The sequence below is a fragment of the Elephas maximus genome, chromosome 20 (genome assembly GCF_024166365.1).
Source record: "Elephas maximus indicus isolate mEleMax1 chromosome 20, mEleMax1 primary haplotype, whole genome shotgun sequence".
NCBI lineage: Eukaryota > Metazoa > Chordata > Mammalia > Proboscidea > Elephantidae > Elephas > Elephas maximus.
In genome coordinates, this window is record NC_064838.1 from 62,675,964 (window position 1) to 62,698,966 (window position 23,003).

The following is a 23,003-nucleotide window of genomic DNA, read 5'->3' on the forward strand; positions in this document are numbered from 1 at the left end:
AAGTTCGCCCAGTTCTCTGATAACAGCTAGCGTGAGGGCTGTTGGCAAGCTGGTAGCCACTTGGGGCTGTTTGTCAAAATGCTGCCTGTGATAAGCCTGAGGAGCCTCACAGAGCCTGGGTGTTGAGGATGGCCTTTAGTGTGGAAAACTGGCTAGCTCAGTGCTTTTTCACTGTTTAGAGTGGGGCTTATCACTCTTTGCTTGCAGTTCTGCATATTTCTCTAGGGCAAAGACAGCAGATTAAATCTCTCCTCTTGGTTGAGGAGTTCCCCAAGGACAGGTTGTGATATGTTGTGCCTTATCTGTCTCTCCGTCCCCAGCCCCAGGGCCTGGTGCTTAGGAGGTCCTGCCTGTGGATTTGTATCTGGGTGAGTGGATTTGTATCTGGGTGAGTGAGTAAACGAAGAGAGGCCCAATTAAGAAGGACAGGCAGCACAAGAACACTGTCCTCTGGTAGCGAGGGGGCTGGCTGGTCCTCAGTGCTCCTTTGAATTCTTTTCTGAAGAGCAGCTAAAAGCTTGAGATGGGTTAAGTTAGTGTGCCGTTTTATCCTGTCCTCTTGGATGTGGTCAGGAGGCCTGGGTCAGCCCAGAAAGCTGTGCCCTGATAAGGAAGCAGGAGCATACTTGGAGGGCTGACGCCCATGGCACACCTTCTCGCAGTGGTTCTGAGGGAATAACAAGCTGGAACTTCCCAGAAAGGCAGCTGCTTGGTGTGTGTGCAGAGGCGTGGGTGGGAGGGTCCTGGCTCTGGCAAACACTTCCCCCACAGAATGCAGACTATGTGCTGTGTGAGGAGGGGCAGCCCCACCTGCCTGTGGGACCCTGACTTCTGGCTCAGGACACACTCCCTGACACCTGCAGGGTCCCTGAGTGACAACTCACGTCCCTGGAGTAGACAGGTGAGGGGTGCTGGTAGTTGGTCCTCTTTGCTCTGTCTTCCTCCAGTACAGGTTGGGGTGCAGTGATCAGAACTCTGTGTACCTTGGAGGAGGGGACTTGTTGGTCTGGGGCTTGAGGACCCCCTCAAAGGTCAGAAATGGAAGAATTACTCAATGCCAGTTTCCCCAAGGACTTTGTCTTCCCTGGCTCTGGTTGTCTGTGGCTTCAAGTGACTTAAATTTCTCGCCTTGAGCTCCCCTCAAGCAGAGCAGTTTGGAAAGCTGGTGGCAGCAGCACCATGACATTCTGGGTCAGGAGCCACCAGGAATCGGAAACGCCACATGTAACTGTGGAGCCTTTAGGAAATCCCGTGACTTCACTGAGCCTCCCAGGAGAATAGCAACAACAAAATAAAACAGTTGCCATCAAGTCAGTTTTAACTCACGCTGAGCCCATGTGCATCTGAGTATAGCTGTGCTTTGTAAGGTTTTCAAAGGCTGATTTTTTGAAAGTAGATTGCCAGGTCTTTCTTCTGAGATGCCTCTAAGTGGACTTGAACTGCTGGTCTTTTGGTTAGCGTTAACTGTTTGCACCACCCAGGGATTCCCACTAGACAACAGTTCCTATTGTAAAATGTTGATGATGCTGCTGCCCATGGCTGCTTACAGTGGGTGCTGGAGGGATGGGCTGTCTCTTTCCCACCCTCTCTGAGCTGCCAGATACCGTGACCATACTGTGTGCACGTGTTTTGCAGATTAAGGTCTCGGAAGCATGTGGGAGGGAGAATAAACTATTCTGCAGGCAGTGAAGTCTTCCTGAAATGCACAGATCACGACTCAAACGTTCCCCACTTCACAGCTCTCTGGGGGGAAAACAGGCCATTTTCATAGCTGCTGGTTCCGAGGACACATTAAAATGCTGCAGACTCTGTAGGTGTGAATCTCTAAGGGGTCTTCCTCTTCCTTTTTTGGTTATTTCAGGTAGAATGAGTTTCCTGTTTGAGCTTTGTTGTTTTCTATGACAGTTAGGAGGACGAAGAAGCCCTGGTGGCGAAGTGGTTAAGCGCTTAGCTACTAACTGAAAAGTCAGTGGTTCAAACCCACCAGCTGCCCCAAGGGAGACAAATGTGGTAGTCTGCTTCCGTAAAGATATACAGCCTTGGAAACCTAGTTCTGTTCTGCCCTGTGGGGCTGCTATGGGTTTGGTAAGGAGAACATACTTGCTTTTATGGGGTGGGTGGGTGTAATTAGAGGAGGATTTCCCCTCACCCAGATCAGAGAAGTGGCTAGATATAGGGGCTGGGAGGCTTCTGTAGGAGGCATGGGTAGCCTCGAGGCCTAGCCCACGAGGAGTTACAGGCAAATGGAGGCTCCAGAAGAGATGGCAAATATGCCTCAGTGGCTGAAGTAACAGGTCAGTCCCTGCCTTCAGGATTACAAAGAGGAGACCTCTCCTGTGCCTTGGCTGGCTCTCAGCTGTATTGAATCTGACCTGTGTACATTTTACCAGGAAATGTTATACTGTGGAGGCAGGGAGCCAGTTGGATTTTGTGTGAGGTACTAATAAATCCTGTAAAACCAATCCCCCTGCTCCATTGATATAACCAACTTTTTTCTTGGCTTTTTACTCCTTCTTTGTTACAAAAGGGATGTGTGAAAATATACATAGACTAAAAATGACACCCTTTTAACAGTAGATTGGCCGCAGCCTTCAGCAGGGGCTGAATTCCTGGGAGCCCACTGGATTTGTGGGGGGTCGGTACGGTCTTGACCATTTCTCCCTCGCCCTCTTTTCTTTCCTTTCCATGTTCTCTTACATTATATCGCAGAGTTTGAAGTGACAGGGGTCTTCATCGACTGAGGCAACTGTAGGCTTTCAAGGAGCCTTGGTTTGGAGGGCGGGGACTCAGCTGGCCGGCGGTGGAGAGAGGGAGCAAGCAGCGAGCAAACCGGGCCAGGACTGGCCGGAGCAGAACAGCAGCGGCGCACAGGGCCACGCAGGGCTGATGCCAGCCGGGGAGGCCGCTAAGCCCACAGTCGCCTTGGCCTTCACACTTGAACTTTTCTTTCCTTGATGTGGTTGTGGGAGTTCAGATACCGTGGGGTGGTCTTAGAACAGCTCGAGGTGAGCTCCTGCAGATCCCTTTTGCAGGCTGCTGACCCAAAACTGATTCCCAGGCCATGGGACAATGATTCTGCTCTTTAAAGGCCCCCAGACCAGCTGCTCCACCCATGGCTGGGCTGGGTATGTGTTGGCTGGGTAGTGTGGCAGAGCAGCTAGGTACACAGGTTTGGGTGCCATGGGTGCACTGCCCAGCTCTTGCACTTACCAGGTTGTGACTTGGCCTCTCTGGGATGGGATTTCCTCTCCTGGGAAATGAGTCAACAGCAGAGCTGCCTCTTCTGACTGTTTTGAGATTGAATCAAGGAAATGCATAAAGGCACATAGCACGCTGCTTGGCATGTATTAAACGCTTATTAAATTGTTCCTGTTATCAGCTGCTCTTATTTTACATGGAGTCACTAGGTGGTGCAAACAGTAAATGCACTTGACTGCTAAGCACCAAAAGGTTGGAGGTTCAAGTCTACCCAGAGGCACCTCGGAAGAAAGGCCTGCTGATGTACTTCCAAAAAGTCAGTCATTAGACCAGGAGAACTAGATGGTGCCTGGCTACCACCAATGACCGCCCTGACAGGGAACACAACAGAGAGTCCCTGACAGAGCATGAGAAAAGTGGGGTGCAGAACTCAAATTCATGTAAAAAGATCAGACTTAATGGTCTGACTGAGACTGGAGGAGCCCACGAAGCCATGGCCCCCAGTCTCTCCCTTAACCTAGAACTAGAACCATTCCCAAAGCCCACTCTTCAGACAAAGATTAGACTGGACTGTAAAAGAAAAAATAACACACTCAGGAGTGTGCTTCTTAGTTCAGGCATACGCACTAGACCAAATGGGCGGCTCCTATCTGGAAGCAGGATGAGAAGACAAAAGGGACAGGAGCTGCTTAGATGGACACGGGAAAGTCAGGGTGGAAAGGGGGCGTGTGCTGTCACATTGTGGGGACTGCAGCTTGTGTCACATAACGGTATGTATATGGATTTTTGTATGAGAAATTATCTTGAGCGGTAAACTTTCACCTAAGGCACAATTAAAAAAATAAAAAGTCAGCTACTGAAAACCCTATGAGCACAGTTCTACTCTGATATACATGGGGTCATCATGAGTTGTGGCTGACTTCACAGCAGCTGGTTTCCTGATGTGTTTTATCTAATTTCTCTGTCACTCTTGTCATGTAGCCAATACCTTAGAGAAATAAGTCTTAGAGGCTTTCCAAATCCATAGGAGTTAAGTACCTGTACCTTTGAGAAGAATGAAAGATCTCAGAGGGCGTGTTTAAACACCAGGTTAGTGTGCTGGTATCCGGAATTTGACTCGGTTTTCCCTCTTCTTCCAGGGCAATATGCAGGTTCTGGTGACATATGGTGGTGATCCCATTCCTAAAAGCCCATTCACCGTGGGCGTTGCTGCTCCGCTGGATCTAAGCAAGATAAAAATTAATGGGCTGGAAAACAGTAAGTGTGCTAGTGGAGGGGAGACAGGCCATTGCAGACCACCAGACTGGGCTGCTGGTTAGATTGCCTTCAGAAGACAGGCTTTGCAAAGAAGCAGATTCTTTCTTAAGGGACTTTGCAGCTACTTGGCTTGAATTGAGGCCACGCCCTGTGACCCTACCTAGCCCTTACCTCACCAAGCCTCAGTCTTCTCATATGTATAATGGATGGAAGTGGTCAATAACCCTTATGGGACTATTGCAAAAAATTAAAGGAACTAATAATTCAGGGCCTGGCACATTGTCAGACTGCTGACATTGCAGTGGTAAGTTTTTATTACCGGGAGAAGTTGGGGCACATTGCTTTCTGGTAAGTTTCTACTGTCCCAATTGTCCTTGGCCAGCTAAATTCACATTAAGGTTGGTAGTCACATAAAAGCCTGCTCCTTGGCACTCGGAAACCATAGTGTACCCACCCAGCCTCTGTTTCTTTAGCTTGTTAGATATCTTATTAGCTCGTTTCCTTTTTTTTTTTTTAATGTACAAGGACACGATATTGAATGAGGCAAGTGCTTATAAAACTACCGAAGACTAAACATTATTATGAGCTATTAAAAATTCAAATCCAAGGGCTGCGATTCCTATTTCTCTACATTTCGAGACTAATTACTAAAAACTAATAGGAGTCAATGAGTAATACAAACCATGAATGCAAATTATGAATTATCTCAGCATTCTAATACCTGTTTATACAGAATTTTGTTTATCTCTGGCATGAGAAATGCTTATCTGATTTTTATGTTATAGCACTGCACTTTCTCAGTTCTTCCTTGTGTTCCCCATTTTGTCTGACATTGATTTTGTATGTAGAATTACTCAGTATATAATGATTCAAAGATATTTCACTTACTTTTAAATCAATTTTCCAATTTTTTTTTTTAATTATGGGAAATGTCAAACATACAACAGTAAAGAGAATAGTGTAATGTGAACATTCATGTACTCATCAGTCAGCTTCAGGAGTTGAACACATGGCCATAAAATTAAGTTTTCTTATGCAAGGACTACATCCTTCCATTTTTCATCTCAGCATTTCACCGTTTGGCCCATCAGCTATCTCCCTCCCAAGGGTTAACAACTTATCAGTTCAGCTTCTGTCATTACTGACCTTTTCTCTCTATCTATACATGTGTATGGAGTCCCGAGTGCTACAAATGGTTAATATGCTCAGCTGCTAACCGAAAGGCTGGTGGTTCGAGTCCACCCAGAGGCACCTTGGAAGAAAGGCTTGGTGATCTACTTCCAAAAAATCAGCCACTGAAAACCCTATAGAGCACAATTGTACTCTGACACACATGGGGTCCCCGTAAGTCAGCACTGACCGAACAGCAGCTGGTTTGGATTACATACGTGAGGGCCAGTAGACAACATCGAGGGGCCCTGGTGGTGCAATGGGTAATTAGGCACTCAACTAGTAACCTCAAGGTTGGCAGTTCAGATCCACCCAGCAGCTCTGTGGGAGAAAGACTTGACAGTCTGCCTCTGTGTAGATCACAGCCTTGAAAACCCTATGGGGGAGTTCTACTCTGTCACATGGGGTCACTATGAGTCAGAATCGACTAAATAACATCTAATAATGACAAGACAGCATTTGGCGATGCTTGGCAACTTTATTTTGCATTGAAGTTATCTGACGACACCCATCCATTTCAGCCTGCCTCTGGAATTCAGCGGTGTGCTGGCAGTTATTCCCACACGAATGTCCCCTGTTGGCATGAGCTGGTCACAGAACAGGTGCCCCTCAGGGTGCATATTGACGTGGCCTCAGGATCACACAGGGCCGAGTAGGTACTCTCGGGGCATCCCTTCCGGGAGGGTTTCTCCAAGGCCTTGATGGTGTCATTGTGAACGCCTTCATTACCTGTGACCCACATCTTGAGTTGTGAATGAGGCCAGCTCCCCATTCAGGGGGCTCTGAAGCGAGAGCTCGGTCTGGGGAACAACCAGCGCTGAGCGTTTAGACGGTCACTGTCCAAACCTTTTGCTTTGTCATTCCTTTCCCCAGGACACTGAGGGTTTCGACTGCAGGGCAGGAAATGGACAATACCTGTTAGGAAAAGCCTCTCTCCCCTGGGGATGTGGAGCTGTACACCTTCCTTGCTGAGTCTCAGGAGTGTTCACTTTGGCAGGCCCTGTATTGCCCCAGAGTCAATATTTTTCTGCGTTGTTGTGGGGCCCAGTGTTCCGGGTGCTTTTGTTTTTGTTCAGAGCCCTTTCCTTGCTTTTGTCAAATAAAACACACGGGTTTCCTGTGGCCCAGCTTTGCAAAGACCTTTCAAAAGTCGTTACGGTGAAGAGTCAGTTCTCAGAACTTACTTCAATGCCCTTACATTTGCCAGCTCTTTGACTTTTGCCTTCTTTGGGGGAACTACAAGATTGAATTTGTTGCCTACAATTAGTAAATCAAACATGGGCTTATGGGGTGTTTTGATACAAAGTTAACGCCCAAGAGAACAGTGTCAGATTATAATTTACTGATCAGCAAAGCAGATTTGGGGGTTAGGTAAATTTAAGCGCTTAACTTCTCTGAGCCTCAGTTTCCCCATCTGTTTAAGTCACTGGTTAATAATTAATAGGGTTTGGTGAAAATGAAAGGATCTTCATGTGCAGTGGTATATTTGAGTCCATCGTTGTGGCCATCGTGTCAATCCATTTTATGGACGGTTTCTCTCATCTGTGCTGGCCCTCCTCTGGGCTCTTCGCTGGAGAAGGACATTGCTTGCTGTAGAGGCTGAGATAACTTTCCAAGTCCAAGGAGCCTTCACTTCTCTGCTGTGAATTTTTCTTCCTACTGCTGAAAAGGGTCAGCTTTTCACTTAGGCTTGTTCCCCTTCCCCAGGAGTGGAAGTTGGAAAGGATCAGGAGTTTGCCATTGACACCAAGGGGGCCGGAGGCCAGGGGAAGCTGGACGTGACGATCCTAAGCCCCTCGAGGAAGGTTGTACCGTGCCTGGTGGCACCCGTGGCAGGGCGGGACAGCAGCACAGTCAAGTTCACCCCTCGGGAGGAGGGGCTTTACGCCGTCGATGTGACCTATGATGGACACCCCGTGCCTGGAAACCCCTACACCATGGAGGCCTCCCTGCCACCAGACCCCAGCAAGGTCAGGCCCAAGATCTGGGACAACCAAAAGCTTTTTGTTGTTGCAAACTTGTCCCCATTTTGTCAAATGTAACACCGTGGTCCCCTTCTGACTCTGCCTTTTGAAAATCGTTTTGTGGTAAAAGTCAGTTCTCAGTGGCTGACAGTAGTTCTTTCTCCTGCAATTCAGCATGAAGAGTAAGAACGTGGTCCCCTGGGGATGTGGGTCAAACTCTGCTCAGCTTCCTGCTCACGTCCCTGAGTGCAGGTCTTGCATCTGTTAGCGTAATAATGGTGCTCGCTTCTAAGCAAGCCTGTGAGGTTATAGTGAGAGGGAGAGTGTGAAGGCCTCAGCCCTGCGCCCAGCACAGAGTGAGCTCCACCTGAAGAAGCTGTTTTTATTATTCTCGTTATTACCATGCCTCCCTAGTAGCCTCCCCTGAAGGGTATTTCCAGTGGTCTGATTTGCATGAATCCTATAAAACTGGCTTACTTGTTAAAACAGTTTTTAAAAACAGTTTTTTGTTACACAGAATTTTCGAGTGAGATATAGCGCCCAAAGCAACAGTGAGGTCCATGACAGCAGTTCCGTGAGCACTCAGTCAGGAAGCCGTGTGTGGACTGGCTGTTAGACCTCCAACTCTAACTTTGTGCTGAGGAGACCAAGGGCTGGCAGGAGAAAGGAGAGTTGTGGAGGCGCCCTGCTTCAAAGGGCCAGGCCTCTCTCCTGTGGTTGCTCCCTGCTTCAAAGGGCCAGGCCTCCCTCCTGTGGTTTTCAGCCAGGAAGTCAGTTGATGATTGAGTTCACGGCCAGGGTGCCCCTTAGTTATCTGCAGCGGTAACCTACTGCAGTATGGTTCTGCTTCGGTGTTGTGTGCATGCACTCATGTGTGTGTGACACAAGTGAGACCTCAGAAAAATGACCACTCACTCGCAATGAATTGCAGCTTACATATTGAAAGCAATGCTGACTGAGCAGCAATACCCATGCCAGGCAGAATTCAACTCTATTTTTTTCCACGTAGGTAAAGGCTCATGGTCCTGGTCTTGAAGGTGGCCTTGTGGGCAAGCCTGCCGAGTTCACCATCGACACCAAAGGAGCCGGCACTGGCGGCCTGGGCCTCACTGTGGAAGGTCCCTGCGAGGCCAAGATCGAATGCTCCGACAATGGAGATGGGACCTGCTCTGTATCCTACCTCCCTACCAAACCCGGGGAGTACTTTGTCAACATACTCTTTGAAGATGTCCACATTCCTGGTTCTCCATTCAAAGCCGACATCGAAATGCCATTCGACCCCTCTAAAGTGGTGGTGTCGGGACCGGGTCTTGAGCCTGGGAAAGTAGGTGAAGCTGGGCTGCTTAGCGTTGACTGTTCAGAAGCGGGGCCCGCAGCCCTGGGCCTGGAAGCCGTCTCAGATTCGGGAACAAAAGCGGAAGTCAGTATTCAGAACAACAAAGACGGCACCTATGCGGTGACCTACGTGCCCCTGACCGCCGGCATGTATACGCTGACCATGAAGTATGGCGGTGAGCTGGTGCCGCACTTCCCTGCCCGGGTCAAGGTGGAACCTGCTGTGGACACCAGCAGAGTCAAAGTTTTTGGGCCAGGGATAGAAGGAAAAGGTGAGTTTCCTAAAAAAGACAGAGGCTGCGGGATTTAAGGGCCACTAGAAACTCCCACAACAGGGACTGCCAACACAGGTGCCTACAGGGGCAGGCAGGGTATAAGAAAAGGCTCCCAAGGGACCCCTGTGTCAGGAGCTGTGAGGGTGTCAGAGCACAGGGGTGAGCACACTGCATTTCCAGTGGCCATACCGCTGCCCGACACCCACTTTCTGTTTCTCCATGGAAATGGAGCCCTGCCTCGTCAGCAGGTTTCCCGTTTTCTGGAGAAGCCAGAAATCTTGGTTTGTATGTAGAAACTCAGTGTACTTAATTGTTAAAATGCAGTGCTGATTAGCCCTGCACTGCCACAGAGCAAGACTCTCTGTACCCTCTAACCTGCTTAGACTCCTACCTTGCCCCCAGACATGTGAGAGTGGCTATGTGGTCACTTGGCCAAGAATACCCCAGAAGGGGCTTTTAGAGGGGGTTAGTATTTCTGATTTTGGGAGTCAGACCTCAAATGTGCTTCTGGGTCTGCGGGCTCAGTGACGTCCTTGTCTGTGATTGCTCTGCAGATGTGTTTCGCGAAGCCACCACTGACTTCATGGTTGACTCACGGCCCCTAACCCAGGTCGGGGGGGACCACATCAAGGCCCACATTGCCAACCCCTCAGGGGCCTCCACCGAGTGCTTCGTCACAGACAATGCTGATGGGACCTACCAGGTGGAGTACACACCCTTTGAGAAAGGTGAGTTGCCCTCTCCTTGGACATGACCCTTGTTCTGACCTACACTTGACCATTTTCTCCTGGTGGCTGATGCTGACCCCTTCCCACGCACTTGACCTCTCTCAACAGAGGCATGTGTGAGCTGGGCAATGCGTGAAGTTCCCTGCCCTGCAGAGCCACCTGCCTGCTCTGTGCCTGGCTTGTTGGCCAGGACGTGTAACAGTTGGGCTAGGGCATAGCCTCAGGCTGTCTGAGCAGGGTATAGCATGATGTGATGGCACACTGCTCTTTTATGTAATTTTTTTACATATTAATGTCTTTCCTGAACATTAGGAATTGTAAGACATTTGGATAAAACAGAACATAAAGAAAAACAAAAAATTTAAAGCACCCATGTAGCCCCATTTCCTGTACCCATAATCCCTGTTAGTATTCTGAGGTGATGCTGTCGATGTTTTGTGGATGCGTGTCTCTTCTATCTCATGGGTTTCCGTCTATCTTTTGGTTAATGGCTGGGTGGAGTTTTCCCAAATCAGGATAGTACCTTTGAGATGGACTGACTTGAATATAGAGTGAGTGATATTTGCTTTGGGGGGACCTCTGTGGAAGGAGTGGGCTACATGACTACTGAGTGAACAGAGAGCATAAACAGAGTATATATTTTTTTTTAATTAGAGAATACCAACATTACTGTTTTTTAATCTAGTCTTTCAAATAACAGCATAGCACAGATACTTGAATGCAAGATAAAACCCTGGGATAGAGTGTCATTTCCCACAAATAGGTGACTTGTGTACAAATGTGTGTTCTGTTTGTTGTTCTGAACAGGCCTCCATGTAGTGGAGGTGACATACGACGATGTGCCCATCCCAAACAGCCCTTTCAAGGTGGCCGTAACCGAAGGCTGCCAGCCATCTCGGGTTCAAGCCCAAGGACCTGGATTGAAAGAGGCCTTTACCCACAAACCCAATGTCTTCACTGTGGTTACCAGGTAGGCCAAGCCCTGTGGTCTGTATGCTGTCTCTCTTGCTTTAAAGATGTTTTATGGGTGTATTCTACATATGTGTCATGGTCCCAAAGCTTTTGGTAAGAGACAGTGTTTTCATAAAGTGTAAAGCCTTTTGTTCTGTGAAGACTTAGGTTATAGAAAAAGACCAAGTATAGCTAAAAAGGTACCAAAAAAGCATTTGATAGTAGTCATAAAACTACTTCACAAACCAGGACTGGATGGAAGCTCCTTAACCTGATATTGCAGAAGTATATTGCCAATCTCCTATTTAAGTGAAACATTAGAAATGTTCCTGTTAAAATTGGTCACATGACACATAGCCGCATTGTACTTGAGGTCCTAGCCAATGCAATTAGTTAAGAAAAGCAAATGAAGGATGAGCACTGGAAAGGAGGGATCAAAGCTATCTTTGTTTATATTGTACTACCCACCCAGTAGCTCCATGGGAGAAAAGACTTGGCTCTCTGCTCCAATAAATATTCTGTTGCCATCAAATTGATTCCAACCTATAGCGACCCTATAGGACAGAGAAGAACTGCCCCATGGGGTTTCCAAGGCTGTCAGTCTTTACAGAAGCCACATCTTTCTCCTGCGGAATGGCGGTCGGTTCCAACCACCAACCTTTCATTTAGCAGCCAAGCTCTTAATCACTGTGCAACCAGGGCTTCTCCCATAAAAATTACAGCCTAGGAAACCTTATGAGGCAGTTCTACTCTGTCATATAGGGTCACTATGAGTCGGAATCAACTCAACAGCACATAACATCGAGAGAGGTGTGAGGGATGGTGTCACAGCCGTTGAGTCAGCTCAATGGGATGGTTTATAGTTTTATCAGTAAGCAGACTGGCATGAATCATCACCACTTTGCTTTCTTTTCCACACTCGGCAGAGGAGCAGGAATTGGTGGGCTTGGCATAACTGTTGAGGGACCATCCGAGTCAAAGATAAACTGCAGGGACAACAAAGATGGCAGCTGCAGTGCTGAGTACATTCCCTTTGCTCCAGGAGATTATGACGTTAACATCACCTATGGAGGAGCCCACATCCCTGGTAAGCTATGCCTCCGAGAGGAACTCCGAGGATAATTGTTTTTGTGTGAAAGCTGGTTTGATCTTCCTATCACTCTGAGGAGGAAAGACAGTCTGATATTCACAGTAGCTGCAAAGAGAGACTTTGCTTTAGGGCTGCATTTTCAAGACTATTCCAACTCCCAGTAGGACTAGTAACATTTGAAACATAAAATAAGGCTAGTGCTTTTTTTGACGTGGCCGAAAGTGTTGGCTTAGGGTCTTGACCTGCAATTGTGTATGTGTTGAAGGACCTAGTTCTTGATTTCAGGGAAAGCTGGTTCTTTACAGTGTTGAAAGCTCTGCTTTAGTTTATGCTCAGTTCTCATTTGGCTGATGCACGTGTCTCATTTTCTTTTTTTTTTCCACTGGCAGTCCTGGTAGAGACACACAAACTCAAATTCTTATTCTGTTTAACAATGGAGTGTATGCTTACTGTAAAATAGAGTTTATCAGCCTCACACTGTTGACATTTGGGGTTGGAGGATTCTTTGTTGTGGGGGGCTGTCCTGTGCCTTGTAGGGTGTTTAGCAGCACCCCTAGCCTCTACGCACTAGATTCAGGAGAAGCCTCCCCCAGTAGTGACAACTAAAAATGTCTCCAGGTATTGCCAAGTGTCCCCTGGGGGGAAAAATTGCCCCGATTGAGAACTATAAGGGATTCGAACAATGAAGAAATGTATGACTTCAGTAGTGAAAAGCCCTCCTGCTTTCAACCAAAAAAACCCCACTGCTTCAAGTCGATTCCCACTCATAGCGACCCTATAGGACAGAGTACAACTTCCCTGTAGGGTTACCAGGGCTGTAGCCTTTATGGTGCAAACTGCCACCTCTCTTACCCTCCAGAGGGAGAAAATCTCTAAAGATTCTGGTTCTAGTTCTGTTTATTGAATGAAGTGACTACCACCAGCATACTTCTGAAAGGGTAGGTGAGCGCGGAACGGTGTGAACGCTAGTCCAAGGACTCTAGGGCTGTTCTGAGTCATCTTGTACCTTATCTCAGGTGCAGCAAGAAAGAGGACAGAGCTTCACCCCAGGAGTGGGAAGAACTTTGGGTGGGTCAGTGTTGTTCTGCTCTGGAGGCTGTAAACTGGGGTGAGGCTGAGAGAGGAGGACGAAGGCTGAGGGGCCTACTGTTGCTTTCTGGATTGACTCCCACGAAGCTGCAGTGTCTGCTGACCACACGCTTGCCTCATTCTGCCCACTCTTTCCTCCTTACCAAGTGCAAATGTACATATACACTTGCACTCTCTGTTTTTTGCCACACTGATCAGAAAGCATTGACCTCCAACTCAAATCAGTTCTACTCAAATGTTCATTTAAGCCTTAATTCATTTAAAGTGACCTGTTACTCCTCAAACTTGAACAGTTCGTTTTTAAAATTCCTGTAATCACTGTTGTGTTGTTAGGTGCTGTTGGGTCGGTTTGGACTCATAGTGAGTCTGTGTACAGTAGAGCAAAACACTGCCTGGTCCTGCACCATCCTCACAATTGTTGCTATGTTTAAGACCATTGTGACAGCCACTGTGTCAATCCATCTCATTGAGGGTCTTCCTCTTTTTCACTGACCCTCTACTTTACGAAGTATGATGTCATTCTCCAGGGACTGGTCCCTCCTGATGACAAGTCCAAAGTACAGTACATGAGACAGAGTCTCACCTTTCTTGCTTCTAAGGAGCATTCTGGCTGTACTTCTTCCAAGACAGATTTGTTCATTCTTCTGGCAGTCCATGGCATGTTCAATATTCTTTGCCAACACCATAATTCAAAGGTGTCAATTCTTCTTCAGTCTTCCTTATCCATTGTCCAGCTTTTGCATGCATGTGAGGCAATTAAAAATATCATGGCTTGGGTCAGACGCACCTTAGTCCTCAAAGTGACATCTTTTGTTTTTAACGCTTTAAAGAAGCCTTTTGCAGCAGATTTGCCCGGTACAATGTGGTGTTGATTTCTTGACCGCTGATTCCATGGATGTTGACTGTGGATCCAAGTAAAATGAAATCCTTGACAACTTCAATCTTTTCTCCATTTATCATGATATTGCTTATTGGTCCAGTTGTGAGGATTTTTGTTTTCTTTATGTTGAGGTCCAATCCATACTGCAGTGGATAAGCAGTTGGTAAGAGAGACAGAGCTCCTTCCCTAAGGGAGCGTATTGTCTGATATGTATGCCATTAAAGCTTGTGATAACTGCACTAAAGGTGCTGTGAGCGAACTCAGAGTGACAGGTGCCATTTGGAGCATTGCAGCCCTAAAGCACTTGGGCTGGGAGAGGATGGAGCATAGAGAGTGGTTGAAGGCTGTTCTGAGGAGAGACAGCCAGCCTAGTGGCTCGGACCAGGCAGGTGGTAGTGGAGACAAGTATCTCCTGGTTGTGGAGGCAACAGAACTATTTAATTCTACTAGGAAAGTCTTTGGATGCCGTCAGCTTAGGAATTCCCCTTACAGAAGGGGTTGAAGACTTGGATCACTTTGGCTGACCCACGAGATTGGGGCAAACGGTCATCTTCAAACACAGGAACAGAAAGAGACCTGTTTGGGGTTTTCTCATCAGTTGTAGATGGCGCCTCTTTATGTTTCAGACTCTGTTGTCTCTCAGATAAGACTGCCAGCTCCTCCTGAATCCCAGAACTTTCCTAGGCTGTGTTACTTAATAAACGTTTGTTGGTTGTCTAAGTGTCAGACATCGTAGCTGAGGTAACTTGTGAGGTGTTCCTGTGAAGCATTCAGCAACCTGATAGCTTCTGATTTCTTTCATGGGGATTCTGGGTGATTACATTATTAGCCCAGCTTCTCCTGGCCTGGTATAAACTTGTAGTGGAGTTACTTTTTACAAAGTGCCTGTCTTACCAGGAGTGGCATACTGGTTTCCTCTGGTGGGCCAGCTGTGGCCTGTTGGTAGTGCGCCTAGACCACTTGGATGAACCGGGGCTCAGGACACATCAGGAAGAAGGGCTTCCTGTGATCGATTGATGATATCTGCTGGGGCATGGAATGGGGGAGTGGTAGTTAATGCTCTGAATTTGCCATCTCGGACCTAAATTTGTCTTGCCTTTGCTTGTTGGTTCTTGGCTGCCCTTGTGCCAAGTTCAGTCACCATCCGATGGAGATTCTAACTTGGAGGTTGGCCTCAGAGGTAGTTCATTGTCGTCACCTGTTGACATTGGAATCCTCAACTGTCAGTCTGTAAAATAAAGCTCCCTTTTGTTTCACTAAACCCCCAAATGGGGGTGAGATGCTTCTCTTTGCCACTTTTAGCCATTGATTTCACTTAGCTGAAAAGCTGAATGCCATTGACCAGCTGTAACCCAGCCATTGTTAGAAAGTCAGGGTCTCCTTCCTTTGTGTGGTCTTTGTTATTTAGCACCCCTAATTCCAGGGTATAGACTTTATGCGATGCGGAGCATAGATACCTCAGCTTCTGTGGCAGTTGTTGTTAGCTGCCATTGAGTCAGCCCCCAACTCATGGCAACCTCATGAACAAAGCACTGCCCCATCCTGTGCCGTCCCCGTGATTGGTTGTGGCTAGAACCATTGTGATTGACAGGATTTTCATTGACTGATTTTCAGAAATAGATTGCCAGGCCTTTATTCCTAGCCTGTCTTAGTCTGGAGAGGTCATTAACTTTGTTATACTTCATGAGAGGCATAAGGAGGCTGTAACCGCTGTGTGGCAAGAGGTACAGTTAGCTCCTTAGTGATGAACTTGGCAGCCCAAGGAATGGTGCTGGGAACACCACGACTCTTTATTTCTGGCTCACCTCTGGGAAGGTCTTATTTAGTCCCTTCTTTGGAGGAAATCCCATGAGGGTCTCTGGCCCCACCCTTATTTCTCCGTTTAGTGCTTCTCCTGCAAATCCCCATCTCCCTACATTCTCCACATTCCATTGGTCTTAAAAACCAACACCCTCAAGGAGTCAGAGGCCCACAGTGTCCCCTGTGGAGTCAGCAGTGCGGAGGGGCAAGACAGGGCTTCCCCTGATGGTCAGGAACCAAGACAGTCAGGTGTGGTCAGAAGGTACCTGCTACGTCAGAGGGAGAGGATCCCACTTGTGGGAAAAGATGTTGACTGTGGTATGCAAGGCCTGCTTGCTCCTCTCCAGTCCTTTCTCCTCCTTTCCACCACCCGGCTTCCTTCTTCAGTTCCTTCAGCGCCTGTCTTCTCCCTCACCTCCAGGACTTTATACATACTAATCCCTCTATTTGAAATGTTTCTCCACTTACTTCCTCAGGGTGATACCTGTACAATCTCCTGTCTCAGCTTAGTTGTTACTGGGATGCTTTCTCTGGTCTCCCAAGACCAGGCCAGTTGCCTTCTTAGTGCGCCAACAATGCCTGTGTATCCCCCAGTGTATGTTGTATACCATGTTGTGATGACTTGCTTGCCTCTTTCTTCTCTGAGATGGTGGGCACCTGGAGGGCTGGGGCTGTGCCCTTCATGTTACCCGCTCTGGGCTCAGCACCTGACGCAGTGTCTGGACATAGCAGGTGCTCTGTAGTTGTTGCTGGGAAAAGATGAGTGGACACACAGGTGCATACACGGCAGGTCAGGAAGTGCCAGTTGAGGCTCACACAGTCGAAGTATCAGGCTGGAGCAGTGGCGCAATTCTGGGCATGAGTTAGGTGGGCCTCTGGCCTATTGGTGGGCTATACTCAGAATCCTATGACCTCTTTTCCAGGCAGCCCCTTCAGAGTTCCTGTGAAGGACGTCGTGGACCCCAGCAAGGTCAAGATTGCTGGTCCAGGGCTGGGCTCAGGCGTCCGAGCCAACGTCCTGCAGTCCTTTACGGTGGACAGCAGCAAGGCTGGCCTGGCCCCGCTGGAAGTGAGGGTGCTGGGTCCACGAGGTAAGTATTCGTCCCGCCTTCCTGCTGCCGTTTCACCTGCCCAAGTAGGGCAGTCATGATACAGGGCAGGCACTTTATTGGTTTTTTTTTCTTTTTTAAAATTGTACTTTAGGTGAAGGTTTACAGAGCAAATTAGTTTCTCATTAAAGAATTAATACACATATTATTTTGTGACATTGGCTGCCAACCCCGTGACATGTCAACACTCTCCCCTTCTCAACCTTGGTTCCCTATTACCAGCTTTCCTGTCCCTTCCTGCCTTCTTGTCCTTGACCCTGGGCTGGTGTGCCCATTTTATGGGCCTGTCCCCTCTTTGGCTGAAGGGTGAACCTCAGGAGTGATTTCAGTGCTGAGTTAAAAGGGTGTCCGGGGGCCATACTATAGGGGTTTCTTCAGTCTCTGTTAGACCAGTAAATCTGGTCTTTTTTTGTGAGTTAGAATTTTGTTCTACATTTTTCTCTGGCTCTGTCCAGGACCCTCTATTGTCATCTCCGTCAGATCAGTCAGTGGTGGTAGCCAGGCACCATCTAGTTGTACTGGACTCAGTCTGGTGGAAGCTGTGGTAGTTGTGGTCCATTAGTCCTTTGGGCTAATCTTTCCCTTGTGTCTTTGGTTTTCTTCATTCTCCTTTGCTCCAGACAGGGTAGGACCAGTGGAATATCTTAGATGGCCACTCACGGGCTTTTAAAACCCCAGACACTGCTCACCAAAGTAGGATGTAGAACATTTTCTTTATAAACTACGTTATGCCATTGAGCTAGATGTCCCCCGAGACTATGGTCCGTAGGATCCAGGGCAGGCACTTCGGTCTTGAACTTAAATTTTGTAAAAGACTTTATTGTTTAACGTTTTAGGTAAACAGTAGAAGTTCCTGCATGGAAATAAGCAGGCCTGTTATTTCTCCAGGGGTCTGTTTTTCCCCGTTTAATGATGTTGCTGTTGTTATGTGCCATTGAGTCGATTGGGACAGATAGCAACATCATGTGACAGAATAGAACTGCCCCATAGGGTTTCCTAGGCTGTAGTCATTATGGGAGCAGATCACCAAGTCTTTTCTCCCACAGAGCCACTGGTGAGTTTGAACTGCTGACCTTTTGGTTAGCAGCCAAGTGCTTAACCAGGGCCCCTTTGTTTAATAATAGCCGTAAATTTCTTTTTTTTAATTTTTTTTTAAGTAGCTAGATGAAACAAGTAGTATTTGACCTCTCATATATGATATTACTGCAACTGCCTCATTAAGTATTGGGGTGACTGGGTTGGTCTGGATTTGAGTGGGTGGTAGGCTCAGAAGTAATAGCTGTCTCTGAGATGCCTTGGTGCTCACACAGGACGTGCCCAGAATCTCTGGAAATGACAGGTACTCAGCCCAGCTCCCTGGAGAGAGTGTCTCTTGGGGTAATTTGGCCCGCCCCGTGGTCAGCTTGGAATTTGGGTTTGGTAAGGCTTGCAGGCCATTTTGGGACAAAGCCTTAAAGTGCATTGAAACTTGCCTTTTTTGGTAAGTGACCACATTTCCTCTTCCAGCATTTTACATGTGCTGTTCCCCTAGTTTCTTAAATGATCTGGATTTTTTCCCAGTGACGTGTTCTTGGCTTCTCAGTAGAAGTGGCAAATGGGGGCTTCCTTCTTTGAAGAGGGACCTTTCTCCTTAATAGGGTTCAGGAGAAGGTTATGCCCTTTGAAGCTCAGTGCAGAAGTGGTTTGAGGGAAATGAGGTCATGAGGTTGGAATCTGATTCCACGAAGTCATGGAGCTCCAAGACCTGTGTGTGTAAGAGAATAGAGACACTTTACCTAGGTCTCTGCCTCTATTAATGGAGGATTTTTTCAAGTAACAACCTTTTAATTTTAGCGTTCGAGATTCCCAGTCATGGCACAGCCCCTTGAAAGCCATTTCAGAGTTCTTTAAAAGTGACCCGAAGGGTGACTTTAAGAAGACAGGTTTGCATTTTGCTATTGGCTGATGCTGTAAATTATGTAATCTGAATGGCTCTTGCTGGCCTCTCCCCTAAAATTGGCTTGTACCTGCCTCACTCGTTTTGCTTAATGAGTATGTCACACTTTGATTAACCTACCTGCAGTTGACCCATCCTTGACTCTTCTAGTCAGAACTGGATCTGGATTCCACCAGCCCAGTGCATGCCTTGATTATGCTTTAACAGACACGCTAACAAACCCCCGCTGGTGTCACATTGGGGGCCCACCCCACCCCACCCCACGAGATTGGCACCCTCCCTTGCCCTGCCCCCGTACCCAGCATGCTGGCCCATAGTGACCTTTGCTCAAAGGTGGCCACGAGTCTTGTTTGGCCACCCCACTGGTTAATTTTTGCTATTTAGACCTCTGGACTCTTTGGCCCCTTCTTAGCTATAGAGTAAAATTGCCAAATCCCAAGCATGCCTAACCAGCTTGAAAAGAGGCAGCATATCTGCAGCCTGAATCTCCACCATACCCCTCCAGTAGCAAGTGCAGCCAGCCTCCTTAAGTACCCTCTAGGGCAGACTGAGTGTACTTCAGCCAACAGAAAGCTAAATGTGTCTTGGGGTCATTTTTGCAACCATGAAGTGGGGTTCTTGTCTCACTGTGATTCCTGGCCTGTGATCACAGCGTGCTTGCCTATATGTTTCTCATCAGTGGAAACCAATAGGTCTCAGGGATGGATGTGATCTTTTTGCAAACTCTGCCCAGGGTGGAGTCAAGGGGAGGCCAGGTTGGTCCTCAGACCTCTTGTCTCTGTCCTTAGGCCTGGTGGAGCCAGTGAACATGGTGGACAATGGGGATGGCACGCACACAGTGACCTACACCCCATCCCAGGAAGGGCCTTACATGGTCTCTGTTAAATATGCTGATGAAGAGATCCCTCGCAGGTAAGCTCCTGACACTTGGGGAAGGGTATCCAAACCAGCCTCGAGCCCATCCCCTGCAGGATTGGCCAGCAAAAAAAAAAACTCTGGTGGCCTGACCATCTATCTGTCCAACCATCCATCCATCCGTCCGTCTGTCCGTCCATCCGTCCGTCAAATCCATCCAATCCATCCATCCAATCAATCAGCAAGTATCACTGAGAACCTGCCTGCTTCCCATGGGAGTTACAATACAGAACCTTGGTGTATGGGGCTCCCGCCCTCTTGGCTCTCCCCCTGCCCTTGTTCCTTTTACCTTTAATTGAAAGGCAAGCTGAAATTAAGGACTTGGAATCTTTAAAGAAACAAGGAGTGTATTAATTTACCAGAAGCTTCTTTTTGATGACCCTGCAAGTAGCTTTCTGATTAGGGCAAAGATTTTATTTCTTTACTTGAGGGTTTGGTTCACAATAGCGTTCCCAGAAGTTGTTGGGTAAAAGGCTTGTTCCTCATTCTTATTTAATATGAAAAATGTTATGTAAGCTTTTCACCTCTTGGAACAACCTCTGAATGTTTTTGATCATACTGTTTAAGATAAAAACGTTTTCGCCCATACCCCTGTTATACTAGCATTATAGAAATATACATATAGCTCTAGCCTAAACCCAGTGCCGTCGAGTCTAGCTACATAAAAATACATAATTTATAAATTACATTTGTGTATTACTTTGCTGATAGATCACGTACATTATAAAGCATACTGAAAGGAAAAAATAAGAGCGGATGAGGTAAAATAGTAAAACTCAAGTTCCAGTATTCTCTTTGTATTTTGATGACTGTGCATTGTCTTAGCACAACAAAGGTGGGTTAAGTATGTTTAATCCCATGTTTTCCAAACTAATTTGGGAGCCCTTCTTCCCCAAACTGTATGCCATGGCACCCACTCAGGGCAAAGCTGATCTGTTGTATGATGGTTACTGCCTTGTGGTTATAAATTTACACTGTGTTTAAGGCACTTTAGCTGAGCTCACTGTCTGGACTGCTGTGGAAATCCCCGTTAAGTCCCAGTCTCTGTGTGTAAGAGAGGTCAGACGTAGTGGAGTTGATGTGTATCCTGACCGGTGTTTGTGTGTGTGTGTCCAGTCCATTTAAGGTCAAGGTCCTTCCCACATATGATGCCAGCAAAGTGACCGCCAGTGGCCCTGGCCTCAGTTCCTACGGAGTGCCTGCCAGTCTGCCCGTGGAGTTTGCAATCGATACCAGAGATGCCGGGGAAGGCCTTCTTGCTGTTCAGATAACGGTAACTCTGAGTTATTTTCTGGAGATGACCTCATTGATAGGACCTAATTTCTCGTCCAGGAATAAGAACAAGGGCTTTCATCATCGATTTCTGACCCGATGGAAGTGTATTAGAGTTTCCCTATCAAAGAGTCAGTAACTGGAGGAGAATGAGCATGTTCATCTGAGAAAGGTGTATAGCTCTAAGCACCAATTTTTGGTGAATCTTATGTATTTTGCTTTTTATTATGTCTTTCTATGATTTTATTTTAAAAATGTGCTGAATTGCTCATTGGATCAGTTAGGACTAAATTCTGCACATATCATAATAAGTCACAAAATAAGAATGGCTTAAACACATGGGATTATTTTCTGTTATAAAAGAAGCCTTTTATAAGAGTGATACTTGCCCACGTAGGTAAGCCACCTAGGTGGCTCCATGGCTCATCAAGAAAGCAGAGCTACCTCTCTACTTAAGTTTCCTCATGGACCAACAATGCTGCCAATGCTCTAGCCATCGTATATGCATGGTAGGCCAGAAGGTGGAGAAAAGGCAGAGGGAATAAAGAGGCCCTCCCAGTTCAATCGCTCCCTTAAGCAGCCCTATCAGAAGGCCGTCATAAGACTTCCACTTTCATTTGCCAAAAGTTGGTCATAAGTCACATGGTCATACCTCTTGGCAAGGAGTGCTAGGAAGTGGGAGTCTTGTATTTCTTCGTTCAGCTCAGCTAGTTAAGAGTTAGGGTCCTAGTACTAAAGAGAAAAAGGAGAACGGATGTGGTGGCCTGTGAGTGGGAGCTTCTGTTGTACTTACCTCCTTAAATTTCAGTGGATTTAGAGCAAAAGCTCTATTTGGTCACTTGACAAAAAAGTTGTTAAAAATTGACTATGGCCATCACGGTGTTAAAGGAACCTGTGACCTTCTCTCCCTGCCAAAAAATAAAAGATCTTTTTAAGCCTCTGCCCCCTCCCACTTAAAAAAAAAAAACTCATTGCTGTCCAGTTGATTTGACTCATAGCGACCCTATAGGACAGGGTAGAACTGCCCCACAAGGTTTCAAAGAAGCGACTGTGGATTTGAACTGCCAGCTTTTTGGTTAGCAGCCAAACTGTTAACCACTGAGCCACCAGGGCCCCGTCCACTCTGCCTAGAGGCACTAACTAATAAACAAAATGTGTCAAGGTTTTCCATGAATGGTTTCTACATCTTGATGACAGCACTCTATAGAGTATTTCTCTGTGACCCACAGGACCAAGAGGGAAAACCCAAAAGAGCCGTTGTTCAAGACAATAAAGATGGCACTTATGCTGTCACCTACATCCCTGACAAGACCGGTCGCTATTCGATTGGGGTCACCTATGGAGGGGATGACATCCCATATTCTCCTTACCGCATCCGGGCCACCCAGACGGGCGATGCCAGCAAGTGCCTGGCCACCGGTGAGTGCAGGGTAGCATCCAGGTGCAGAGCGTGGGCTTTGGAGTTGGAAAGCCACGAGCTAGCGCTTTGCTACCACTTAGTAGCTGTGTGACCAGGGCAAGTTGCTCAACTGCTCTGAGTTTCAGTCAGACTTGGATTGAAGATCTTTTTGGGGAACATTTAGACTCGTGAAGCTCTTCAAAAGATCAGAGTGTTCCACAGGGTTATTGCAAAGATTGGGTGAGGTCAGCCATGAAACATACTTAGTGCAGTGCCTGGCACATGGGAGCTATTGTTCTGTCACTTTTTTTGAAGTGGGTACATTTGTTGAGATCTCAAGTATGATGGTGAATCCCATGAAAAGCAGCAACTTTCTGCCACGAGTAGATGGTTTCAAGAGCGTTTCAGGTCAGTGTTAGAGAAACCCATGGAAGAATCCAGGTTTTTCCTCAACACTCAGGACTTATGTCTAGGCCCCTCAGGACTTCTCCATGAGCATCACAGTGTCTTTAATGTCTGAGATGCAGCTATTTGGTACATGGTTCTTTCATTTTCTAAGAACACCTCTTACAAGTCTGTGATACCGCTCAAGCAGATTTCAAAATACATATCTCCATCTGTGGAATGAAGCAAAT

At 47.2% G+C, this 23,003-nt stretch overlaps 1 protein-coding gene across 2 annotated transcripts in view; it reads left to right on the top strand.

Annotated features, from left to right (window-relative positions):
• FLNB (filamin B) overlaps positions 1–23,003 on the top strand; it is a 162,710-nt gene that overhangs the window by 99,672 nt on the left and 40,035 nt on the right. For both annotated transcript variants that reach the window (XM_049863255.1, XM_049863256.1), the window contains exons 19-28: positions 4,338–4,455; positions 7,333–7,595; positions 8,599–9,196; positions 9,754–9,927; positions 10,735–10,897; positions 11,805–11,965; positions 16,661–16,828; positions 19,571–19,694; positions 20,814–20,970; positions 22,199–22,388. In XM_049863255.1, coding sequence (XP_049719212.1) covers positions 4,338–4,455; positions 7,333–7,595; positions 8,599–9,196; positions 9,754–9,927; positions 10,735–10,897; positions 11,805–11,965; positions 16,661–16,828; positions 19,571–19,694; positions 20,814–20,970; positions 22,199–22,388 — 2,116 coding nt within the window. The remainder of the gene's footprint in view (positions 1–4,337; positions 4,456–7,332; positions 7,596–8,598; positions 9,197–9,753; positions 9,928–10,734; positions 10,898–11,804; positions 11,966–16,660; positions 16,829–19,570; positions 19,695–20,813; positions 20,971–22,198; positions 22,389–23,003) is intronic.